The following is a 27,329-nucleotide window of genomic DNA, read 5'->3' on the forward strand; positions in this document are numbered from 1 at the left end:
ATGAAACTTGGCAGAGTCATTAGTCCTTCTCTATATAGGTGCCACCTAGGGACATGTACTTCTCCCATCTTTTTAAGCAACTGTAAACACCTCTCTTGTCAACAGGTTGCTCCAAAAGCCATGTTGTGACTTCGGAAATCTGAGTCTCATCATCTGGAAAATGCTTTCCCTTTAAAAACTAACTTAATTGTCCAAAAAATGTGGACGTCTGATGGTGCAAGGTCGGGTGAATAAGGGGGATTCTGTAGAATTTCACAGCCACATGAGCATGCTTCCATTTGGGTAACATGTGAGTTGTGAACTGGTGCATTGTCTTGCAGAAGGCGGACACCTTTGATGAGCTTGCCACGTCTCTTGGTTTTGATGTTCTCTTATTACCCTTTGGGAAAAAGAAAAATTTGTAGGATAAAGTATAATTTTTGTGGAAAAATTTGTCATTTTTGATTCACAATGTGACAAACTTTTGAGACGCTCCTGTATGTTCAAAAAGGTCACAATACCGAAAAGATGAATCCCGTAAGGGGTGATAGTTTCCACAATGCCATCAGTTGTTTGTTTTTGCTGTTTTGGTACATTGGTGGCAAGGAAAACCCGACATGAAATCCACAATCTATCAATATAAAAAAAGAATTAACCTGATCGTTAGAAAAAAAAGTCAAAACGCCAGAATTCCTTTTTTTTTGGTCACTGCAGCATTGCATTAAAATGCAATAACGGGCGATCAAAAGATCGTCTCTGCAACAAAATAGTATCAATGAAAATGTCAGCTCTGCCCGCACAAAATAAGCCCTCACCCAACCCGAGATCGCGAAAAATGGAGACGATACACGTCTCGGAAAACGCTTTTTTTTTGTTTTTTTAACAAATTTTGGATTTTTTTTTCATCACTTAAAAAAGAACCTGGACAAGTTTGGTGTCTGTGAACTCGTAATGACCTGGAGAATCATAATGGCAGTTCTGGCATTTAGTAAGCATGGTGAAAACAAAAAAACAAGTGTGGAATTGCACTTTTTGCAATTTCACTGCACTTGAAATTTTTTTTCCCCCCATTTTCCAGTAGACGACATGGTAAAACCAATGGTGTCATTCAAAAGTACAACTCGTCCTGAAAAAAAAAACAACAAACCCTCAGACGGCCATATTGACGGAAAAATAAAAAAAAAAAAAGTTATGGCTTTGGGAAGAAGAGGAACGAAAAACAAAAACGCAAAAATGGAAATACCTCTGGTCGTGAAGGGGTTAATATAGTATAGACCAGCTCATTTCTATGTCCCTGTATTCTAGGGGCAAAATAAAAGTCAGAGACTTTTTTTTTCTTCCCATAAAATAATTGCATTTTTTTCTTGCATTTTTCAGGCTCCACAGTAATAAAAACACAAAAACCGCACAGATCACGTAGACACAGCGGGCAGCAGTTCTCATGCACAGTTAGGTCGTGTTCACACCTGGTGTAAATGCTGCGTTGTGTTCTGCTGTGTTTTTCTGTGCAGAAAATCTGCTGCATTTACGGTAAGGCTGCTTTCACACATCCGGCTTTTTGAATCCGGCACGATGCGGCAAAATTTGGATCAACCGGATCCGGTTTTGTCCCATAGAGTTGTATTGTCGCCGCACCGTGCCGGATGGGTATGCGGTGCATCCGGTTTTTGCCGTATACGACAAGAAGTAGCCGTCCGGCGTCTGCAAAAAACATTCGCTGCAACGTTTTTTTGACAGCGCCGGACCGGTTTTTCTCACAGCGCATGCGCGGAGACTGTGAGTCTCGCGCTGCTCTTTTAAATGTGGGCGCCACCGTATCTGGCCACGCAGGCATCCAGTGTCTCCGGCACATCACGGATCCGCCCCTTCGGCTTTTCGCCGCCCGGCGCCGGAGACACAAAGCCGGATGTGTGAAAGAAGCCTAACTGTTTAACCAAAATGAATGTGATTTCAGGTAAACTGCCCGCTGTGGTCTGAAGATTCTGCTGAACTCTGCAGTCTTGGTATTTTTTTTCTTTATAAGGAGCCTGAAAAAATACATGTAAAAATCACAGTTGTATTTTTAACGTAGAACCAAAGTTTTGCTGTAGTATAAGAAAAACACATTAAAAACGCGGCTTCACATCTGCAAAAAGCTCAGATAAAAAAGGGCAAAGGCACAAGAAAATGCAAGAATATATATATACTAGCTATGAACCCGCTCTACGCCCGGGTGGTGAGCATTTTTATTGGTACAGTATATGGTCTCCCATCCTGGTATGTGCTGCCACCCTCATCCCTATCCTGGTATGTATGGTCCCCTCACCCCCCTATCCTGGTATGCATGGTCCTCTCACTCCCCTATCCTGGTATGTATGGTCCCCTCACCCCACAATCCTGGTATGCATGGTCCCCTCACCCCCTATCCTGGTATGCATGGTCCCCTCACCCCCCAATCCTGGTATGCATGGTCCCCTCACCCCCCTATCCTAATACGCATGGTCCCCTCACCCCCCTTTCGTGGTATGCATGGTCCCCTCACCCCCCTTTCGTGGTATGCAAGGTCCCCTCACCCCCCTATCCTGGTATGCATGGTCCTCTCACTCCCCTATCCTGGTATGCATGGTCCCCTCACCTCCCTATCCTGGTATGCATGGTCCTCTCACTCCCCTATCCTGGTATGTATGGTCCCCTCACCCCCTATCCTGGCATGCATGGTTCCCTCACCTCCCTATCCTGGTATGTATGGTCCCCTCACCTCCCTATCCTGGTATGTATGGTCCCCTCACCCCCTATCCTGGTATGCATGGTCACCTCACCCCCTATCCTGGTATGCATGGTCCCCTCACCCCCTATCCTGGTATGCATGGTCCCCTCACCCCCTATCGTGGTATGCATGGTCCCCTCACCCCCCTTTCGTGGTATGCATGGTCCCCTCACCCCCTATCCTGGTATGCATGGTCCTCTTACTCCCCTATCCTGGTATGCATGGTCCTCTCACCCCCCTATCCTGGTATGCATGGTCCCCTCACCCCCCTATCCTGGTATGCATGGTCCTCTCACACCCCTATCCTGGTATGTATGGTCCCCCTCACCCCCCTATCCTGGTATACATGGTCCCCTCACCCCCCAATCCTGATATGAATAGTCCCCCTCACCCCTATTAAACTGCACACATTAAAAAAACCCAAATATTTATACTCCCCTTTCTTCCCTGTGTCCAGCGCTGTCCTGTTCTGGGCGTGTTGTGGTGCCAGACTCGGCGCCTGCACTGTCCTAGCTTTCCGCCGCCATGTTCTTGAAGACACACTGCAGTGTGTCTTCAAGAAAATGGAGGTGAAAAGTGCCGATTCTGGCGCTACAACACGTCCACTCCAGACGTCACCTGAAGACGCAAGTCCCCGCCGGCAACAGCAACACCGGGTTCGGTAAGGTGTTGCGGAGATCGCGGTATGCGTTCAGTGCTTACGCATTACCGCGATCTCCTGGGGGAATACGTCACTCTGTGGGGGATGCGTCCCTCTGGGTCCAGACTGCGCAGGCGTGTCGCACTTGCACAGTCTATAAAGGCTTCAGACAGAGTGACGCTCCCATGGTTATATTATAGATACCAGGATGGGGGATGTATATACCAGGATGGGGCGTATATATACCAGGATGGGGGATGTATATACCAGGATGGGGGATGTACAGTATATACCAGGATGGGGGATGTATATACCAGGATGGGGGATGTACAGTATATACCAGGATGGGGGATGTTTACACCAGGATGGGGGATGTATACAGTGGGGAAAAAAAGTATTTAGTCAGTCAGCAATAGTGCAAGTTCCACCACTTAAAAAGATGAGAGGCGTCTGTAATATACATCATAGGTAGACCTCAACTATGGGAGACAAACTGAGAAAAAAAAATCCAGAAAATCACATTGTCTGTTTTTGTTTCCTTTTATTTGCATATTATGGTGGAAAATAAGTATTTGGTCAGAAACAAGCAATCAAGATTTCTGGCTCTCACAGACCTGTAACTTCTTCTTTAAGAGTCTCCTCTTTCCTCCACTCATTACCTGTAGTAATGGCACCTGTTTAAACTTGTTATCAGTATAAAAAGACACCTGTGCACACCCTCAAACAGTCTGACTCCAAACTCCACTATGGTGAAGACCAAAGAGCTGTCAAACGACACCAGAAACAAAATTGTAGCCCTGCACCAGGCTGGGAAGACTGAATCTGCAATAGCCAACCAGCTTGGAGTGAAGAAATGAACTGTGGGAGCAATAATTAGAAAATGGAAGACATACAAGACCACTGATAATCTCCCTCGATCTGGTGCTCCACGCAAAATCCCACCCCGTGGGGTCAGAATGATCACAAGAACGGTGAGCAAAAATCCCAGAACCACGCGGGGGGACCTAGTGAATGAACTGCAGAGAGCTGGGACCAATGTAACAAGGCCTACCATAAGTAACACACTACGCCACCATGGACTCAGATCCTGCAGTGCCAGACGTGTCCCACTGCTTAAGCCTGTACATGTCCGGGCCCGTCTGAAGTTTGCTAGAGAGCATTTGGATGATCCAGAGGAGTTTTGGGAGAATGTCCTATGGTCTGATGAAACCAAACTGGAACTGTTTGGTAGAAACACAACTTGTCGTGTTTGGAGGAAAAAGAATACTGAGTTGCATCCATCAAACACCATACCTACTGTAAAGCATGGTGGTGGAAACATCATGCTTTGGGGCTGTTTCTCTGCAAAGGGGCCAGGATGACTGATCCGGGTACATGAAAGAATGAATGGGGCCATGTATCGTGAGATTTTGAGTGCAAACCTCCTTCCATCAGCAAGGGCATTGAAGATGAAACGTGGCTGGGTCTTTCAACATGACAATGATCCAAAGCACACCGCCAGGGCAACGAAGGAGTGGCTTCGTAAGAACCATTTCAAGGTCCTGGAGTGGCCTAGCCAGTCTCCAGATCTCAACCCTATAGAAAACCTTTGGAGGGAGTTGAAAGTCCGTGTTGCCAAGTGAAAAGCCAAAAACATCACTGCTCTAGAGGAGATCTGCATGGAGGAATGGGCCAACATACCAACAACAGTGTGTGGCAACCTTGTGAAGACTTACACAAAACGTTTGACCTCTGTCATTGCCAACAAAGGATATATCACAAAGTATTGAGATGAAATTTTGTTTCTGACCAAATACTTATTTTCCACCATAATATGCAAATAAAATGAAAAAAAAACCAGACAATGTGATTTTCTGGATTTTTTTTTCTCAGTTTGTCTCCCATAGTTGAGGTCTACCTATGATGTAAATTACAGACGCCTCTCATCTTTTTAAGTGGTGGAACTTGCACTATTGCTGACTGACTAAATACTTTTTTTCCCCACTGTATATCAGGATGAAGTGTGTATATACCTAGATGGGGGTGTATATACCAGGAAGGGGCATGTATATACCAAGATGGGGGATGTATATACCAGGATGGGGGGTGTATACACCAGGATGGGGGATGTATATACTAGGATGGGGGATGTTTACACCAGGATGGGGGATGCATATACCAGGATGGGGCATGTATATACCAGGAAGGGGCATGTATATACCAGGATGGGGGGTGTATATACCAGGAAGGGGGATGTATATACCAGGATGAGGCATGTATATACCAGGATGGGTGATGTATATACCAGGATGGGGGGTGTATATACCAGGAAGGGGCATGTATATACCAGGATGGGGGATGTATATACCAGGATGGGGGATGTATATACCAGGATGGGGGATGTATATACCAGTATGGGGGATGTATATACCAGGATGGGAGATGTATATACCTGGATGAGGCATGTATATACCAGGATGGGGGATGTATATACCAGGATGGGGGGTGTATATACCAGGAAGGGGCATGTATATAACAGGATGGGGGATGTATATACCAGGATGGGGAATGTATATACCAGGATGGGGAATGTATATACCAGGATGAGGCATGTATATACCAGGATGGGGGATGTATATACCAGGATTGGGGATGTATATATCAGGATGAGGCATGTATATACCAGGATTGGGGATGTATATACCAGGATGGGGGATGTATATATCAGGATGGGAACTGTATATACCAGGATGGGAGATGTATAGACCAGGATGGGGGATGTATATGCAAGGATGAGGCATGTTTACACCAGGATGGGGCACGCATAAATCAGGATGGGGGATGTATAGTATATACCAGGATGGGGGATGTATATACCATGATGGGGGATGTATATTCCAGGATGGGGGATGTATATTCCAGGATGGGGCATAAATATATCTGGATGGGGCATGTATATATCAGGATGGGGGATGTACAGTATATACCAGGATGGGGGATGTATATACCATGATGGGGGATGTATATTCCAGGATGGGGGATGTATATTCCAGGATGGGGCATAAATATATCTGGATGGGGCATGCATATATCAGGATGGGGGATGTACAGTATATACCAGGATGGGGGATGTATATACCATGATGGGGGATGTATATTCCAGGATGGGGGATGTATATTCCAGGATGGGGCATAAATATATCTGGATGGGGCATGTATATATCAGGATGGGGGATGTACAGTATATACCAGGATGGGGGATGTATATACCATGATGGGGGATGTATATTCCAGGATGGGGGATGTATATTCCAGGATGGGGCATAAATATATCTGGATGGGGCATGCATATATCAGGATGGGGGATGTACAGTATATACCAGGATGGGGGATGTATATACCATGATGGGGGATGTATATTCCAGGATGGGGGATGTATATTCCAGGATGGGGCATAAATATATCTGGATGGGGCATGCATATATCAGGATGGGGGATGTACAGTATATACCAGGATGGGGGATGTATATACCATGATGGGGGATGTATATTCCAGGATGGGGGATGTATATTCCAGGATGGGGCATAAATATATCTGGATGGGGCATGTATATATCAGGATGGGGGATGTACAGTATATACCAGGATGGGGGATGTATATACCATGATGGGGGATGTATATTCCAGGATGGGGGATGTATATTCCAGGATGGGGCATAAATATATCTGGATGGGGCATGCATATATCAGGATGGGGGATGTACAGTATATACCAGGATGGGGGATGTATATACCATGATGGGGGATGTATATTCCAGGATGGGGGATGTATATTCCAGGATGGGGCATAAATATATCTGGATGGGGCATGCATATATCAGGATGGGGGATGTACAGTATATACCAGGATGGGGGATGTATATACCATGATGGGGGATGTATATTCCAGGATGGGGGATGTATATTCCAGGATGGGGCATAAATATATCTGGATGGGGCATGTATATATCAGGATGGGGGATGTACAGTATATACCAGGATGGGGGATGTATATACCATGATGGGGGATGTATATTCCAGGATGGGGGATGTATATTCCAGGATGGGGCATAAATATATCTGGATGGGGCATGCATATATCAGGATGGGGGATGTACAGTATATACCAGGATGGGGGATGTATATACCATGATGGGGGATGTATATTCCAGGATGGGGGATGTATATTCCAGGATGGGGCATAAATATACCAGGATGGGGGATGTATATATCAGGATGGGGGATGTATATACCAGGATGAGGCATATATATACCAGGATGGGGGATCTACATGTAGTGACCCGCTCCAGACTGGGTCTGTCCCTTTAAGTAACCCTTGACCGTGAGTAATTTTTGTACACCTCATCTCACCCCTAAGTTATCCTTTTACTGTTATATGGTTTACATGAATCCATTACTCACTAATCTCATATATTCATGTTTTATATTATTCTCACAATATGAAGTCTGACACAAGAATTCAGAGTTATCCTATTGGTCGGTGACCCTGTCACCAAGGTTCAATGGGAGAAGCGACCTCCAGTCTCTGTGGAGACAAGACAGGGTTCTGGAAAGTTCCCTGAGGAGTCTGGTTCAAGATGTGACCCAGAGCAGACCTCATGTGAGGGGTCTCCTGACCCCCTCCAGGCTCCAAGCCTGGAGGTTCATCCTTCTCCTTATCTCAAGACTTACAGCCAGCCCTAATGCCTTGGATCTTCCTCTGACTTCTACAGCCATGATGGCTAAAGACTTTTAACCATTTTTACCCTGGGTCCCCGCTGTCCGGTATAAGGCGTCCAGCATTAGGTCGCACTAAATGTGTACAGAAGAACCAGTTGCTTCGCGTGTTGAGGAACTTGAGGGTCCCCCGCCTCACCGCAAATTATCCGTTACTTCAAGTATATTTCTGCCCGTACCGTGACCAGCTGAGAAGATGAATCCGGGATTTCAGGTCTGTACATATTGCTATATATTCCCTCTTCTGCCTTTATGCCACCAATAGACTGAACTCTCTTATAAATAACTGCAAGTCCTGCTCCTAACTAATCCAGGTTCTTAACGCTCCAGAACCTCAATTCTGTGTCAGAATCCAATCCTGAACTGTATTGGCCGTGGATTCCCCATGTGAACTGTTACCATAACTCCATGAGAAAATCACTAAGAAGAACTGGCACAGACCAAACACTGATGAAAATCAGAACAAAACCACTGATGAATCCGGAGTCCGACTGTATATTTCAGCCTGATAGAAAGAGGTGGATAGGAAAGTTACTCAACATTTGGAAGGGTTTCCTTTATTTATGCACTAACTAGATGTGTGCCCGACGCTATCGCATCAGGAGGGCAGTAACATCACGATGGGGGCAGCTTTGTGGCGCTGGGCAGAGGCGTATCCAGGGGGGGCAGCCGGGGCAGTTGCCCCGGGCGCAGGCAGCAGGGGGCGCAGTCAGGCCGCCTAATGCAGCGGTCCGCAGTGTCTCCCCCCGTCGTCTGCGTTCTGCCGCTCCCCATCCTGTGACTGTGAGTCGGCTGTTCTCTGTGCAGCGGCGCAAAGAAGGAGGCCCCGCTGAGCGGTCCGCGGTGTCTCCCCCCGTCGGCTGCGTTCTGCCGCTCCCCATCCTGTGACTGTGAGTCGGCTGTTCTCTGTGCAGCGGCGCAAAGAAGGAGGCCCCGCTGAGCGGTCCGCGGTGTCTCCCCCCGTCGGCTGCGTTCTGCCGCTCCCCATCCTGTGACTGTGAGTCGGCTGTTCTCTGTGCAGCGGCGCAAAGAAGGAGGCCCCGCTGAGCGGTCCGCAGTGTCTCCCCCCGTCGGCTGCGTTCTGCCGCTCCCCATCCTGTGACTGTGAGTCGGCTGTTCTCTGTGCAGCGGCGCAAAGAAGGAGGCCCCGCTGAGCGGTCCGCGGTGTCTCCCCCCGTCGGCTGCGTTCTGCCGCTCCCCATCCTGTGACTGTGAGTCGGCTGTTCTCTGTGCAGCGGCGCAAAGAAGGAGGCCCCGCTGAGCGGTCCGCAGTGTCTCCCCCCGTCGGCTGCGTTCTGCCGCTCCCCATCCTGTGACTGTGAGTCGGCTGTTCTCTGTGCAGCGGCGCAGAGAAGGAGGCCCCGCTGACTCCCAGGCAGCAATTGTACTTGGCGTCTATACAGACGCCAGTACAATTGAAGCTCTGACCGCCGGGTCAGAGCGACGTCAGCAGCGTGACATGTCATGTGATCACGCTGCTGACGTCACTCCCCAGCGCCCAGAGCAAATGCTGGTGGTAAGTGTGCTCCTCTGTGGAGCTGAAGAACCACTGAAGATGGGAGATGGGGGGTATTAATGAGTGGGGGGGTGTTTAATGTGGGGATGGGGGTTAATGAGAGGAGATGGGGGTTAATGAGTGGGGGTTTAATGAGTGGGGATGGGAGTTAATGTGTGGGGGGGTTAATGTGTGGGGATGGGGGTTAATGTGTGGGGATGGGGGTTAATGAGTGTGGGGGTTAATGTGGGGATGGTGGTTAATAAGTGGGGGGTTAATGAGTGTGGGGGGTTAATGAGTGGAGATGGGGGTTAATGTGAAGGGGGTTAATGTATGGGGGTTAATGAGTGAAGATGGGGGTTTATGTGTGGGGGGTTAATGAGTGGGGATGGGGGTTTATGTGTGGGGGGTTAATGAGTGGGGATGGGGCTTAATGAGTGGAGGGGTTAAAGAGTGGGGATGGGGGTTAATGAGTGGGGATGGAGGTTAATGTGTGGCGGGATTTGGAGTGGGGGTACATAATGTGTGTGGGGATTTGGGAGTAGGGACGAGGGGTTATTGAGTGGGGATGGGGGATACTTAATGTGTGGGGGGATTTGGAGTGGGGATGGGGGGTACTTAATGTGTGTGGGGGATTGGAGATGGGGGGATTTGCAGTGGGGATGGTATTTAATGTGTGTGGGGAGATTTGAGGATAAAAAATGAAGAGTATGTATGCATGAGGGCATGTATGAGGAAACAGTATGGGGGATGGGTTCAGACAGTAAGGGGTGCGAATGGGTGAATGTATGTGGACACAGTATGGGGAGTGAGGGTGATGGCATGTGTGCAGACACAGGATGGGGAGTCAGGGGTATGTGTGAGCAGACAGTATAGAGAGTGAGGGGGTAAATATATGAGGAGGCAGTATGGTGAACAGAGGGATGATAGAGGAGACAGTATGAAGAGGGAGGGGAATAGTGTGAGGCGACAGTATATTGCAGATATTTGTGTTTAGGGGCATTATAATGACACTTCTATATTTAAGGGCATCGTGTGGAGATTTGCTGCAGAAGACCGGAGAAGATGGAAGTCTACAGAGACGGCTGTGGATGAGAAAACTCATCATGGGGTCTGGACAAGAAGAAGAAAAGGAGAACGACTGCAGAGACGACGTCATCTATAAGGTACCTGGATGTAAATGTTATTTGTGATACTGACTAATTCTCATGTTTTTATTTGTTAGGAACATTAAAGGGGTTGTCCAGGTTTGTGCTGAGTCTGCAGTCATTCTATGTGACTGCAGACTTCTGCATTCTCACAGTGCTTACTGCACACTGTTATAATTCGCTCGTGCCGGTAATTTATATCCATACGGTCACATGCTGACTAGACATGTGTGGCCTCACTCAATGAAAATGAACTGAGCGAGGCCGGGCACGTCTAGTCAGAATGTGGCCAGAAGTATATAAATCACATACTTGTGCTGACATGACTGTACATCGGCAAGGGAGAATCCTAAAAGTGTGCAGTGCATTCGTTGTGAGAATTCAGAAGCTGCAATGTCAGGATTCAGCTCTGCAGGTTCCAGTAGTCATCACACGGACACTTCACTCATGCGATTTTCATAGTTATGGTCCTGTGACAACGACCTTCTCTTCCTGCTTTCAGTTTTTTACTGAACATTGAGAGCATTAGGGATAGCAGCTCGTGGGTACATGGCTAAGTGTGCAAGTCGCATATGTACTTGGGGGGGGGGGGGGCGCCGAATCAAATTCTCGCCCCGGGTGCCGGAAAGCCTAGATACGCCTCTGGCGCTGGGGGTGGTGGCCCACCCACTTCCATGCAGTCACAACCGGCAGGAAAGACGGTGTTTTGCGGCCTATGCTGGAGATGGTGTGCGGCGCCACCAGAGGGTGGCCGCACCCAATCTCCAGCACAGGCCTCAAGCCACGGACTTTCCTGCCAGCTGTGACTGCACGGAGGTGGGTGGGCAGGCAGCGATGGGATCCGGCGCGTGTAGTCAGGTGGTGGGTCCTGGCGGGGGTCCGGCGGCGGCATCCCTCTCATTACTCCCCCCTCATTACACCCTCTCATTACACCCCCTCATTACACCCTGTCATTATACCTCCTTCATTACACCCCTCTCGTTATACCCCCTCGTTACACCCCTTTCACAGCCTCGTGATCCCAGCAGCTATCGTGATCGCAGCGGCGTTCGGGATCACAGCAGTGGCCTTGATCCGAGTGGCAGCTGGGATCCCATCGGCGGTCGGGATCGCAGTGGCATTCGGGATCGCAACTGCGTTCGGGATTGCAACTGCATCCTGGATCCGAGCGGCATCACTTGGGTGTACCAAAATGGCGGTTGGCATACTTCCGATGCGGCGCGGTGGATTGTGGGATTCGGGGACATCCAGACGGAGGTGGATGACAGACAATTTAAGGCAATTATATATATGGAAGTTTTCTGCTTTCTTCCCTGTGCTCAAATTGGTGGTGGATTCTCTTGATGACCAGGTGGAGTCACTATAACTCTTAATCCTACACCAGATCCTCATGGATGATTGTTAGGTGCTTTCATCCAAATTGTGAATCAGCAGTGAGCACAACTATGGAGCTGTAGGGGTTAATTATTCTCACAGTCCTCCACCCTTCCTGTGGAAAGAAACTTTCACTTTCAGTTCCTGCTCTCTCCCACTACAATGGCGTCTGCGGAGCTGAGGGACGAGCTGAACTGCTCCATCTGCCTGAGCCTCTATACAGATCCCGTATCCCTGAGATGTGGACACAACTTCTGCCGCTCGTGTATTGTGAGTGTGCTGGATGCCCAGGAGGCGGCTGGAGGGTATTCCTGTCCTGACTGCAGAGCAGAATATCCGGAGCGTCCGGCCCTGGAGAAGAACCGGAAGCTGAGGAACATAGTGGAGCATTTCTCATCTACTCAGCCTGATATGGAGGAGACCAGGATCTTCTGTACTTACTGTACAAAGTCTCCTGTCCCGGCAGTGAAGTCCTGTGCTCATTGTGAGGCGTCTTTTTGTGAAGAGCACCTAAGCAGACACAGTAAGTCACCAGAACATATGTTAGTTGACCCCACTGATTCCCTGGAGGAAAGAAAATGCTCCACACACAAGGAGGTGCTGAAATACTACTGTCCTATAGACGCCGCCTGTATCTGTGTGTCCTGCTGTTTGGCCGGAGACCACAAGGGACATGACGTGGAGCTACTGGATGAGGCCTCTGAGAAGAAGAAGGAGAAATTTAGGGAATATCTGCATGAACTAAATCCACGAAAAGCAGAAATTCAGACAAGAGTCCAGAATCTGCAGGATCATAAAGGAAAGATCCAGGAGAAAGCCTCCGATAAGAGGAAGAACATCAGTAAGATATTTATGGACATTAAGAAGCAACTGGAAATGGCAGAAAAGAAAGCGCTGAGCGAGGTCTCCAGGCAGGAGGAGAAGATTGTGTCCCAGATATCTGATCTGATCAAGAAGCTGGAAATACAGGAGGACGAGCTGTCCAGGAAGATGCGTCACGTGGAGGAGATGTGTCGTGTCACCGACCCAATAACACTCTTACAAGAAAGTGACATTACAGTATGTAGTCATGGAGGTGATGAGGACAGAGGGGGAGATGATGGAGAGGTCAGTTCTGAGGAGGATCTGGATGAGGTTCTGATCTCACTGACCTTACTCCGATCTATGAGGGATATTGTCACCACTGTAACATCAGAGCTCAGGGTCCATGTCCCAGACATATTGCTGGATGTGGACACTGCTCATAGAAGGGTGAAGGTATCAGAAGATCTGAAAACAGCAACAATATCAGAAGAAAAACAGGAAATGCCAGAATCACCAGGGAGATTTGTGGATTACTCCCAGGTGTTAAGCAGATGTGGCCTCTCCTCGGGACGACATTACTGGGAGGTAGAGTGGGACCAGATAGGAGACTGTGCCATCGGATTCTCCTATCCCAGTATAGAAAGGGAAGGACGGCAGTCTTGTATTGGACTTAATGATAAATCTTGGAGTTTGGATATGTATGATGGAGAATATAAAGTATATCACAACACAGATGTATTAACCCTCAGTGTAAAACCAACATGTCTGACACTTGGGGTCTTCTTAGACTATGAGGCCGGGCGTCTGTCCTTCTATGAGCTGTGTGACCCCATCAGACACTTACACACCTTCACCGCCTCCTTCACTGAACCCCTACATGTCGTCTTCTGTGTGGATTATGGGGCCTCTGTTACAATAAGAAGCTGAGGCCGATGTCGTCCTCGTCACATTATAATGACATTATTCCTTGTCACATGGACACATCAGTATATAGTGAGTTATCAGCGGGACCCTCTAATAATACAATGTATATGGCGGAGTCATGGGGGGATTGTTCCTATTGGATTGGTTTGTCTACCTTGGAGATCAGATGCAGAATCAATAATTGAGGCGAACTGAAATAATGGGTAAATTGTGCTAAAACTGATAATTGCTTGCTGATCATTAACCCCTTCCTGAAATCCTGTGTACATGCACGAAACAATTATTTTGCAGAGCTGGGTGCTAGCTGTATATCATAGCTGATACCTCCTGTAAAAGTCATGGTCGGTGATAAGCCTATTGTGGCCATTTGACCCCCTCTGGTGATTCTGTCAATGGCGACAGTAGTATCTGTTTATTTTAGTGAGGGGACACCCTCTTCGTCCCTATCAGCACCCCATGATTTGGATTATGCGGTGCCAATGGCAGACATGATGACCCCAGGCTGAGTAATGGGGTCACCCAGCTATAGTGGCCTGTAAGATATTGCCATGAGCAGGACCTGACACACCACCTGTCAGTGTAAGACTGAGAGGCCTAATACGCTGTCAGGCTCACCCACCAAACAGCCGACATGTGTTTCACCATTGCTTCGTCAGGGGTCTGGTTGGTGAAACGTGCGTCATGTGTCTGCTGACTGAGCCTGAACATGTCCTCATTATCATGTGCACTATTTGCTCTTTATTGTATGGGACCCTAGTACTGTTGGCACCTTTATTCTTATTTCTACACCTCATTTTTAGATTTGGATTCATTAAGTGTTTACATTTGATTGCATATTAGTTTATATACCTTATTCATAATTTTGGAACATTTCCATCGTTGGGGTAATTCTTTTTTTATTGAAGCAAAAGGGATTAGACAGTAGCGCTGTCACCTATTCCTTTCAAAGCAGCAGACTCAAAAAGCCCCTTCCCGGTGGTGCACAGTGGACCGGGTACAGTACATGAAAAAGATTAGAGATGCACTAAAAAAGGATACTGAAATGTAAAAAAGGAGGACGGGAACAGGTTTCCTTACCTGGAAATGGTGATGCTTTGTTCTGAATGTTAATGTCGGAATCCTGTGTCAGTAGGGAGTTTTGTTGCCGCACTGTGCTTGTGAGAAGATCCCGGGATTCTGTTCTCACTTCAGCGTTTGTGGAGAATCTGTTCGTACTCGCGAGGGATCCTGCGTTGGATCCACGCGTGATGAGCGGTGTCGGTATGCTGCCGGCCGGCCACTGCTGTACTGATTCCCGCTCAAAAAAGCTGCCATTCTCCCTCGAAAAAGGAGTGAGCTTGCTTGTCCAACACGTTTCTGTGGTTGCGACTGCCTTCATCAGGGATTACTCCTGCCATGTCTGGCAGTCCTTATATAGGCAAGTACCTTATTTCCTCATTTCAGGTTCCAATTCTTTTTTAGGTGTTCTTCATTTTTAAAATGCAAATAATTCTATTTCGCTATTGAGAATTACTGGTTTCAAAGTGTTCAGTGTGAAGATCCATCTGCTTTCAGCCCTCGACATTAGTTTTATAAAGTCTCCTCCTCTCCAAAGTTTTTCCACACCCGAAAAAGAGCTTCCCATTATGTTACCGCTAGGTGCCAACTTATAATGTAATGACGGGGTGTCCTGTGAACTGTCTCCTAATATTATAGACATGTAGATGGAATAAGGTCCTCTGTTATTTTGTCTCCCTTTAGTAGTGACCAATGTTTCCCTACAATTCGTTTTAGTAATTTGTATTCCTGGTTATATTGCGTTATAGCTGGCATTATTCAATAAAGATCATCAATCATGTTTTATTCATATCTTCTTTAGTCTTCGCATATTTCTTTTTTGGGGGTTTATTAAACCAATCAAGTTAAATCCATGCTCAGAAAGCCGAATGTCCCATTCTGACTCACGCAGCGTGCAAAGGGGAGAACCCATCTAAAAGGCTTCTCCAGGTCTAATCAGTGATCACTTACCACTACATAGTTCATCAATATGAGATCAATGTGGGTCTGACACCCACCAATCAGCTAAAAACTGCACCTCTAAAACAAGGTCCGGGCAGAACACAACAGCACCGTCCATTGACTAGTGCGCACAGGTGAATATTGCGCTTTGTCCATTGAAGTGAATGTACTGCGGGACTCGGCATCGGCCACTAAACATTTTATTGGACGGCTGTCTTTAGCTCGTACATCACTTAGTTCAGGCCACTGCAGAAGCAGTTTTCAGTTGATTATTGGATGGTCAGTCCCTCATCAATCATTTATTGAGATGAGCCATCGAGCTTTAGGTACTGGACAACTCACTTAACAATCTAAGAGGTGTGGGTCTCCAGAAGCACAAGCTGGGCACAATGTATATAGCACAAAAATGGCATATTTCAAATTTTCTCTCTGCAACATCCCTTCTTCCCCGAGCCTGTTTTCACCTTCCTCTCCGTGCAATTTTTTTCAATTCTGACCAGTATCGACAGATCCCACTGATTCTGAGATTGTTTTCTCGTGACAAATTGCTCTTCATGATAGCGGTAAAATGTGTTTGATATGATTTGCATTTATGATATTTTCTGAAAATATCAAAAATTTAGCAAATTTGAAAATTTTGCAATTTTCAAACTTTCCTTGCACCTAGGATTTCACTGTGATTGGGCGCCTTTGCCGGCTGCCGCAGTGTTTTCTTTGACTGGTCTCCCTGAGGTCAGTGATTGTTTTGTGATGTTGGTCTACTAGGCATTGCTCCCACCTAGCCAGAATCCTACTCCACACTGATGAGGGGCAACAACCCGAAACAGCTGTCTGTGGATGGATACCTGGCCTTGGTATTTCCCTTGTCATATCTGTAAACTCGTAAAGAGCTGGATATTGACTTAAAGGGCCACTTAATATGGTGGTTTCCGAAAGGAGCCACCCATTGGCTGGGTCCTTCCCTGGAGGAAGATCTGGCTAGTCCCGTGTTTGAGACTCTTAATTGAGGCTCCACAGACTTTATTTGCATATTCGTATTTCCCAGGGAGCAATGCACCTAGGATTTCACTGTGACTGAGCGGCTTTGCCGGCTGCCGCAGTGTTTTCTTTGACTGATCTCCCTGAGGTCAGTGATTGTTTTATAACAGAGAGTTGTCAGTAACTGTCAACGGGCGAGGAAAAGCTGCCAGGGAGGGGACCTGTTTGTAGGACCAGTGCACAGCGCCGCTGGGTCCCCGGCAGCTATTAAACGTATGTATTTCTGTGAAACACTGCAGCTTTACAGAGGTAAACATGTCCAGCTGGGACAATACAGCCGTGCTGATGCAGGCTGCACAAACCATGAGCGGCTTATATCACCTGTCAGGAGACCTTTAGGCTGTGTGCACACGCTGCGGATTAGGTGCGGATTCATCCGTGCGGATTTTGTAAAATCCGCAGGTGAAACCGCAGGTCAAAAGACCTGCGGTTTTACCTGCGGATTGCTCTGCGGTTTTGCCCTGCGGTTTTTCATCTCCTCAATGGAGGAGATGGCAAACCGCAGCGGAATCCGCAGAAAGAATTGACATGTCAATTCTTTCTGCGGATTGAAAACCGCAGATAATCCGCGCGGAAAATTCCGCACCGTCTGCATTGCGGTTTTTGATTCCCATAGGGAATCATGGTACTGTACACCGCAGCAGGAACTGCTGCGGGTCCGCAGCGGCCAAAACCGCTGCGGAACCGCAGCAAAATCCGCAGCGTGTGCACACAGCCTTAAAGGGAATATGTCACCGGAAATTTGAGGGCTATGTAAATGCCCTGTGTCCGGTCCGATGGGCGGTGTTTCTTCTTTCTTTTCTCCACTCCATCCGTGGCCGCCATCTGCAATATTTTCCGGAATTATAGTTCTCCATATTTTGCGCATGCGCAAAGCAATCTTGCCTCGCGCACGCGCAGTATGCTTTGCCAAACTGCGGGCAAAGCCAAAAATCATTACTGCGCATGTGCCAATGCACTATGTTCCGGAACACAGCAAAATACTTCCGGCACATAGTGTACCGGCGCATGCGCAGTAATGATTTTCGGCTTTGCCCGCAGTTGGCCAAAGCATACTGCGCGTGCGTGAAGCAAGATTGCTTTGTGCATGCGCGAAATATGGAGCAGAACTACTCTAATTCCGGAAAATATAGAGGATGGCGGCAACGGATAGGGTGGAGAAAAGAAGAAACACCGTCCATCAGATCGGACAAAGGGCATTTACATAGCCCGCAAATTTCCGGTGACTGATTCCCTTTAAAGGGGTTATCCAGGCTTGGGATAAAAGTCTGCAGTCAATCGATGTGACTGCAGACTAGGTGCAGTGCGCATGCTGCCATGAGTCCCATCCGGTGCGATCAGGCGGTCAGACGTTTCCTATTTGCATGTGCCGACTAGTTACATTTGGCGTCTTTCAATAAAAAAAATTGAGAGAAGCCAAAAGAGTTTTCAACACAGCTTCAGGCTGTATACCTGCGCAGACTCGCATCACCGATACTGGTGCCATTATTACTGTATATGGGGGCTACTCACGGGCCATTATTACAGTACATGGGGGACTCGGGGGACATTACTGTACATGGGGGACTCAGGGGGACATTATTACTGTACATGGGGGACTCGGGGGACATTATTACTGTTCATGGGGGACTCGGGGGACATTATTACTGTACATGGGGGACTCGGGGGACATTATTACTGTACATGGACTCGGGGGACATTATTATTGTACATGGGGGACTCGGGGGACATTATTACTGTATATGGGGGACTCGGGGGACATTATTACTGTACATGGGGGAATCGGGGGACATTATTACTGTATATGGGGGACTCGGGGGACATTATTACTGTACATGGGGGACTCGGGGACATTATTACTGTATATGGGGGACTCGGGGGACATTACTGTACATGGGGACTTGGGGGACATTATTACTGTACATGGGGGACTCGGGGGACATTATTATTGTACATGTTTGACTCGAGGGACATTACTGTACATGGGGAGACTCGGGGGACATTAGTACAGTACATGGGGGGACTTGGGGGACATTATTACTGTACATGAGGGGACTCATGGGCCATTATTACTATACATGGGGAGACTCATGGGAAATTATTACTGTACATGGGGGACTTATGGGCCATTATTACTGTACATGGGGGGACTCAGGGGTCATTATTACTGTACATGGGGGACTCATGGGCCATTATTACTGTACATGGGGGACTCATTTGCCATTATTACTGTACATAGGGGGGCTCATGGGCCATTATTACTGTACATGGGGAGACTCATGGGAAATTATTACTGTACATGGGGGACTTATGAGCCATTATTACTGTACGGGGGGACTCAGGGGCCATTATTACTGTACATAGGGGGACTCATGGGCCATTATTACTTTTCATGGGGGGGCTCATGGGCCATTATTACTGTACATGGAGACTTGGGGGACACTATTAAATGTTAATATAAGTAGAACTCCTCACTTTCTGTTACGGAGAGCCGTGTACTGATTATTAAATGTTAGGTGTACGCTTAATTATTATTGTTTCCAGGAGCACCAGTAGTGCCTTTACCAGGTGGCAGACGGTACGATCATCCCGGGCCCCTCATTCGGATGTGATCACCCAGAGCTACCACCACTCCTAACTGTATCGGCATATAGTTAAGCTCTGCGGTGGTGTAGGGCGACATGATCTCCCTGCTCTACTGCTCTCCATTTTGTAGACCGCATGTCGCTTGACGCCTGCAGTTTACAGAACGATAGGGTGACACGATGGGCCCCGGCACACACAGGACTTTAGCGTCCAGACACGCTGATGTCATTGCACAGAACCAAGACTCTGACATCTTGTGCGTGCACCATCGTGATGACATTGCAGTGGTCCACTTACACTTTTCCGGTGGACTCGTCAGGATCCAGGATTAGGTGGAGCATGGGGGAACCTCAAACTTTGTAAGGACTATTGTAGGGGGCCTTCATATTCCGTGGGAGCCATTATACATCATGGGAGCTAATGTGTGGACCATTATACAGTGTGAAGACTACTGTGGGGCCATTATACCCTTTGGGAGCTAATGAGAGGGCCATTATACAGCTTGTGGGCTAGTATGGGGACTACTGTGAGAGGCCCTCATACAGTGTGGGAGCCAATATAAAGTGTGGGGACTACTGTGGGGCCGTTATACAATGTGAGAGCATATATGAGCGCCATTCTACAGTTTAGCAGCCATCAAACAGTGTGGAGACTACTGTAGAGGCTAATATTAAGTGTGAGGGACATTATATAGTATTGAGGCTACCGTGGGAGCCATTATAGTGTGAGGGACATTATATAGAGTCGGGGTTATTGTGGGGGCCATTATACACTGTGAGGACTACTATGGGGGTCAGTATATTGTGTTTTGAGGGAGCAGTGGCCCCGTCATATTGTGTATAGGAGAGCTGTGGACTTAGCCTGCTTTGTATAGGGCAGCTGTGGGCCTTTCCTACTGTGCATAAAGATTTATTTTCAGTAATACCGTGATAATCGGCTGAGGTTCCCCTATACCCACAATTAGTGTGTGTCACCATAGTTGTAATCAGGGTAACCTAGTTAGGGGCCCACTCAGATGTTTTGCCCCCCCCCCCCCCCCCCCGAGCTAAACCCCTAGCTATGCCTCCGCTCAGAAGAAAAGGAGCACAATACTATAATGCAGATTTTACTGGTTTACGGATGCCATGACCCACTGGCAGAGCCCCTGAGGTGCCAGAACAGCCGACCCCCCAATAAATGATCCCATTTTACAAACTACTCCTGTCAATGAATTGATCTAAGGGTGGAAGGATCATATTGACATCACAGGTGTGTCACAGACTTTTATAACATTGGGCATGGGTATTTTCCAGAAACAAGCAGCAATGGATGTTGCTGAGTGAAAATTGCAAACTGCTGTTGTAGTGACCAGTACGCTGTAGTGACCAGTACGTTGTAGTCATCAGTACATTATGCCCAGCCCGTGCTTCTGTAGACACGCACCCGTAAGTTAGACGGGCTCTCATCACTACAGAAATGCCAACCGTGGACGCTATATGTGATTTAGACACACTGGGGCTCAGAAGGGAGGGGTGCATTTGCATTTAGGAGTGGAGAATTTGCTGAATTTCTTTTGGCGGGTGAGGAGCTATTTTGCTTTTTCAGAACCATTGTACCACCAGTAACTTGGAAGCCCCCTATATTTCCGTTAATAGGTGGCAGATCTGAGTAGGGACTTGCTCTTTTTGTGGACTGAAGCTTTTATTGGGAACATTTTACATAACGTTTGGGATCACAGTTATCCGGTGCTCTGCGCTGAGCACTTACATTGGGGTTTCCATGTATGGACCGGTAGAAGCGCTAAGCATGCGCGAAACAGCCGTAGTCCGTCAGGCTCTCTCATCTGCATAGCTCCCCTGCTACCTGCACTCTGCACTCTAATATGGTTTGATGTCACGTTTCACTACGGAATAAAATCGCACCTCAAGAAGGATCTGGGTGAGTGCTCCAGTTCTTCCAATTTCTTATGATTTACCTTGATGTCATCTATGTGAGTGCACCACCCCACAGAGATCCTAAGGAGGCGCATTGAGGTGTGAACCAGTGAACATTGCTTGATTCCAGCAACTGGTGCTTAATTCTCTCTTTTTTTCAAATAAGAAGAATTGGTTTTATTTATTTTTTACGCTGTTCCTCGCGTGGGATAAGTGATTAGATGACATTATTCTTCGGGTCAGTACGATTACAGCGATATCAGATTTATATCGTTTTTTATGTTTTGGCGCTTTTACACAGTAAAAACTATTTTAGAGAAAAAATAAGTTTTTGCATTGCTTTATTCTGAGAGCTATAACTTTTTTATTTTTCAGCTAACAGCTGTGTGGCTGCTTGTTTTTTGTGGACGAGATGATGTTTTCAGGTATGCCATTTCTATTTCCATTCGACTTTTTTGTTGCGTTTTATTGCACTTTTTGTTTGGCAGGATGAAGATAAAGCATCATTTTTTGACACTTTTTTTGCTGAAAGTGTTAACCGGTGGAACAGTTTTATAGGTCGGGTCGTTACGGACGTGGCAATACGAATTTTTTTTTTCCGTATATATATATGTGTATTGATTGGTAGAATTTTTTTTCATTTTTTTTGTTAATTAGTGATTTTTTAAAAAAATATTTTTAAAATTATTTTTACTTGGTTCCTCTATAGGGCTTTTTTTTTTTTACTCTGATCACTGGTAAAACACACTGCAATGCATTATACCTGTCAATGCTGCACAGACAGAAGACACTTGGACCATGCTTCTAGCATGCCCTAACAGGTTTGCCTGGAGGTCGTGGCAACAATCGGGCCCTGGTGATGACATCATGGGGGCGCTGATCAAAAGAGAGTGCAATTTTTTTTGTATAAACAAAAGGGAGAGGGAGTCGCCTTCATCTTCTAGCCTTCTAAGGGTCCCGTTACACATAGCGACGCTCCAGCGATCCCGAGAACGATACGACCTGATAAAGATCACTGGAGCGTCACTACATGATCGCTAGTGAGCTGTTAAACCGGTAGATCTATTCAACGATGCAGCAACGATATGGCGATCCTCGGCCGTCGTTGGGACCTTGTCACACAGCAGCTATTCTGACGACACAGACCTTGATACACGTGCTTCAGCGAGGTCGCTCGTCGTTGTTACGGCGTCAAACACAGCGAGCATCGCTGGCCAGCGGGACACCAACGATCAAAAAATGGCCCAGGACATTCGCGCACGATCAACGAGATCGCAGCGGGTGCCCGCGCTGGTGAGGTCGCTGTTGCATCACAAAACCTGTGACGTGTCAGCGATCTCGTTATGTGAGGCGGGGCCTTAACGCTCCTGGCGGTGACAACCAGATTCCGCTCTAACTTAAAGAAGTTGTCCACTACTTGGAGAACTAAGGGCTGATAGCCAGAAACGCCTAAGAATGTGATCTCTGTTTTTATTCACATGGATTCCATTGTTATTTTAATGGTGTGAAATAAAGAAGGTATTTTTTTATACATTCAGCAAGTTGATCCTATTTTTTTCTAATACCACTATCCGATGATCAGACGGACTCTGGATCTCTGCTGCAGCATTTAAGGCTACCAAGCACATATTACACGGTGAGGCAAGTTCCCCTTTTTTTTAATTTCCGTTGTTTTTCTACTTGGAGAACTCCTTGTCATCCCCCACGCTTGGCCCCAACAAAATAAAAAAGCTTATACTCCCCTCCCGTGCTGGTGCTGTTCCCACGATGTCGGCACTCGCTTTCCCCGGGGGCCCCATGCTGTTGTTGTGACACATGACCCAGGTGCCCAATCAGCATTGGCATCACTGACCCCGCCTCCTATCAGATTGAATATGAAGAGGAAGTCAGAGATCAGCTGCAACTCGGACTTTCTCTTCATGTTCTATTTGTCCAAAGGCGCTGATTGGGTGCCGAGTAGTGATGAGCGAGTATGCTCGTTACTCGGGTTTTCCGTGCATGCTCGGGTGTTCTCTGAGTATTTTGGGCGTGCTCGGAGATTTAGTTTCTGTCTCCGCAGCTGCATGATTTGCAGCTCCTAGACAGACTGAATATATATGGGGATTCCCTAACAAACAGGCATTCCCTGCATGTGTTCAGGTTGTCTAACAGCTGCAAATCATGCAGCTGTGGGGACCAAAACATAATCTACGAGCACGCCCGAAATACTCAAAGAGCACCCGAGCATGCTCGGAAAACCTGAGTAACGAGCACACTCGCTCATCACTAGTGCCGAGCTAACTTGTCACAATAACCACACAGGAGTTCCGGGACCGTGAGTGCTGACACCGCTGGAACTGCATCGGCATGGAATGTGAGTATAGGCTTTTTTATTTTATCAGAGCCAAATATTTAGTTCAACAATGGGTTGTCCTTGTAGGGGACAACCCTTTTAAGCTGAGGTCCCATTGGCAATCACACGGTTATAACCCCTGTGCCCTCACACAATTGCCATGACGTACCCATACGTCAAAAGTCAGGAACCCCCTTCTGACTCTAACGTATGGGTACATAAAATGGCGTGAAGAGGATAACTGTCCAAACTCCTTCCCGCTGTGCGTCTAAAGATGCTGCTGAACTCTACAGTCTTGTGGTGTTTTTTCTTAATGATGAGCCTGAAAAAAAAACCATAGAACATACAGGGAAAAACTATAATTGAAAGATATACACCTGCTCTGTGTTTTGGATATGTAACAAAAAGACATGAGACCGCTATAAAACTAGTGCAGGATTTTGCATTGATGAGGAAAGACTGTAATTTGCTGGCCAGCCAAAATTAAGCGGAACCAAAGTGAGCTGGAAGATTTGCAGGGGGAACGACATTGTGTGCTGGACCGGATCAGGTGATGCTCAGTAAGGACTTCACTGATATGCGCGCCCAACCATGAGGAGATTTGGCACCAGGGAAGAGAGCGAGGCAGATGTGCTCTACAGACACCTCTGAGACCAATGTGACAGACTTCAGCAGGGAGTCTGTGCTACCCAGGTGTCGGTCACCACCTGGCAAGGTCTCGATCCCCCAGAAGATATCTTTGAGAACGGCTTACACTGGTCAGAGCCAGAATCTGTGCCCTGCGCTGGTCAAGCCTCTGAGGCCCGACTACGCCTGCCAAGAGTTGAGGCCCGATCCTCTCTGCCCGAGCCTGAGAGACTTCCACTGACGGTTAAGCCAAGAAGAGCCATGCAACGACTGGGATAGGAGAGGCACACGTGCGAGAGAGGAGGGACAGTGCAAGTGAGCAAGGCCATCACTTCCAGCTATCACCTACGGTACTAGGGTCAGCTGGGACTAGGATTACAGGATGGAAGGGGGCTGCTTGGGGCGAGCTTTAATACACTACGTCAGGAAGAGACCTGCTGCTTAGTGGGAAAACCTGGTGACTCCCGCTAGGGCCAGAGCTTCAAGTGACAACTCAAGTGGTGACTCCAAAGACTGGGCGCACCACCTTTGTGAAACGCACACTAGCGTTAAGTAGTGAGCGACTTTCTTGTTTATAGTAAACCTGTTGTGATTCCCTATACTGTTAAATTGTGTTTCTGCTAACACTAAATATTTAAAAGTTACTGTTGTGTATCAACCCCTGGCTGTTTCCACCTCATGATCTCTGATCGTTGCATCTAGACACCTGCATTACAGAAACACTCCTGGTTTTGGCACAGCAATACTGATAAAATGCCGATCAAAAATACTGATGTGTGAATGAGGCCTAATATGATCAGGTGGAGTTACTACAACTCCTAATCCCACACCAGATCCTCATAAATGATCAGTAAGAGCTTACTTCATAAGTGTAGATCAGCAGTGAACACAACCATGGGGCTGTAGGGGTTAATGATTTTGCACAGACTCTCCGCCTTCTTACTGGGAGGAAACTTTTCCAATTTCAGTTCCCGCTCTTTCCCACTACAATGGCGTCTGCGGAGCTGAGGGACGAGCTGAACTGCTCCATCTGCCTGAGCCTCTATACAGATCCCGTATCCCTGAGATGTGGACACAACTTCTGCCGCTCGTGTATTGTGAGTGTGCTGGATGCCCAGGAGGCGGCTGGAGGGTATTCCTGTCCTGACTGCAGAGCAGAATATCCGGAGCGTCCGGCCCCGGAGAAGAACCGAAAGCTGAGGAACATAGTGGAGCGTTTCTCATCTACTCAGCCTGATATGGAGGAGACCAGGATCTTCTGTGCTTACTGTACAAAGTCTCCTGTACCGGTAGTGAAATCCTGTCTGCAGTGTGAGAATACTTTCTGTGACGACCATCTGACAGCCCACAACAAGACATTGGATCATATATTAATAGATCCCACAAGATGTTTTGGGAACAAAAAATGTTCCCACCACAAGAAGGTTCTGGAGTATTACTGCCCGCAGGACGCGGCTTGTCTATGTGTGTCTTGTTGTTTGGTTGGTGACCACCAAGGATACCAGGTGGAACTTCTAGATGAGGCTTCTGAGAAGAAGAAAAAGGAACTGAGGAAATATCTGGATGAACTAAACCCACAAAAAGCAGAAATTCAGACAAGAGTCCAGAATCTGCAAGATCATAAGAGGAAGATCCAGGAGAAAGCCTCCGATAAGAGGAAGAACATCAGTAAGATATTTATGGACATTAAGAAGCAACTGGAAATGGCAGAAAAGAAAGCGCTGAGCGAGGTCTCCAGGCAGGAGGAGAAGATTGTGTCCCAGATATCTAATCTGATCAAGAAGCTGGAAATACAGGAGGACGAGCTGTCCAGGAAGATGCGTCACGTGGAGGAGATGTGTCGTGTCACCGACCCAATAAAACTCTTACATGAAAGTGACATTACAGTATGTAGTCATGGAGGTGATGAGGACACAGGGGGAGATGGTGGAGAGCTCGGTACTGAGGAGGATCTGGATGAGGTTCTGATCTCACTTACCTTACACCGATCTATGAGGGATATTGTCACCAATGTAACATCAGAGCTCGGGGTCCATGTCCCCGATATATTGCTGGATGTGGACACTGCTCATGAATGTATGAAGATATCAGGAGATCTGAAAATGGCAACAAAAGGAGAACAGGAGAAACTAAAATCTCCAGGAAGATTTGTAAATTACTCCCAGGTGTTAAGCAGATGTATCTTCTCCTCAGGGCAACATTACTGGGAGGTACAATGGGACCAGATAGGAGTCTGTGCTATTGGATTGTCCTATCCCAGTATAGATAGGCAAGGAGATAAGTCTAGTATTGGATATAATGATAAATCTTGGTGTTTGGATATGTATAATGGAGGATATAAAGTATGGCACAACTCAGATAAACTAATCCTCAGTGTAAAGCCAACATGTCCAACACTTGGCATCTTCTGTCTATGAGGCCGGGCGTCTGTCCTTTTATGAGCTGTGTGACCCCATCAGACACTTACACACCTTCACCGCCTCCTTCACTGAACCCCTACATGTTATCATTTATCTGAATGATGGGGCCTCTGTTACAATAAGAAGCTGAGGCCGATGTCGTCCTCGTCACGTTATAATGACATTATTCCTTGTCACATGGACACATCTGTATATAGTGAGTTATCAGCAGGACCCTCTAATAATACAATGTGTATGGCGGAGTCATGGGGGGATTGTTCCTATTGTTTTTTCCTCTTCCCTGTAGAAGAGGAAGAATCAATGATTGAGGAGAATGTAAATATTAATGGGTGAATTGTCCTGAGACTGATAATTGTTATTCAGTAAAGGGTTAATCCTATCTGATAAAGTGCTGGTATATACCTGGTATATGTCAGCACTATCTGACTCCCGGGACCCCCAACGATCCTGAGAATAAAGGGGCTGCAGCAGGGCCGGACAGGGACTAAAATTCAGCCCTGGCATTTGAAGTTACACAGGCCACTAGTCACATGGTGACTATATAATATCT

General features: G+C 47.2%; 1 protein-coding gene and 1 pseudogene across 1 annotated transcript; both read left to right on the forward strand.

Annotated features, from left to right (window-relative positions):
• The first annotated feature begins 12,285 nt into the window (after positions 1–12,285).
• On the forward strand, positions 12,286–14,012 carry LOC141050677 (E3 ubiquitin/ISG15 ligase TRIM25-like). The gene has a single exon (XM_073547276.1). It carries the CDS (start codon positions 12,300–12,302, stop codon positions 13,866–13,868), a length of 1,569 nt encoding a protein of 522 aa, XP_073403377.1. The 5' UTR covers positions 12,286–12,299; the 3' UTR covers positions 13,869–14,012.
• Positions 14,013–25,330: 11,318 nt separating this feature from the next.
• On the forward strand, positions 25,331–27,329 carry LOC141050620 (E3 ubiquitin/ISG15 ligase TRIM25-like; annotated as a pseudogene).

This window comes from Dendrobates tinctorius, unplaced genomic scaffold (genome assembly GCF_039654945.1).
Source record: "Dendrobates tinctorius isolate UK_male_01 unplaced genomic scaffold, ASM3965494v1 ptg000152l, whole genome shotgun sequence".
NCBI classification, from domain to species: domain Eukaryota; kingdom Metazoa; phylum Chordata; class Amphibia; order Anura; family Dendrobatidae; genus Dendrobates; species Dendrobates tinctorius.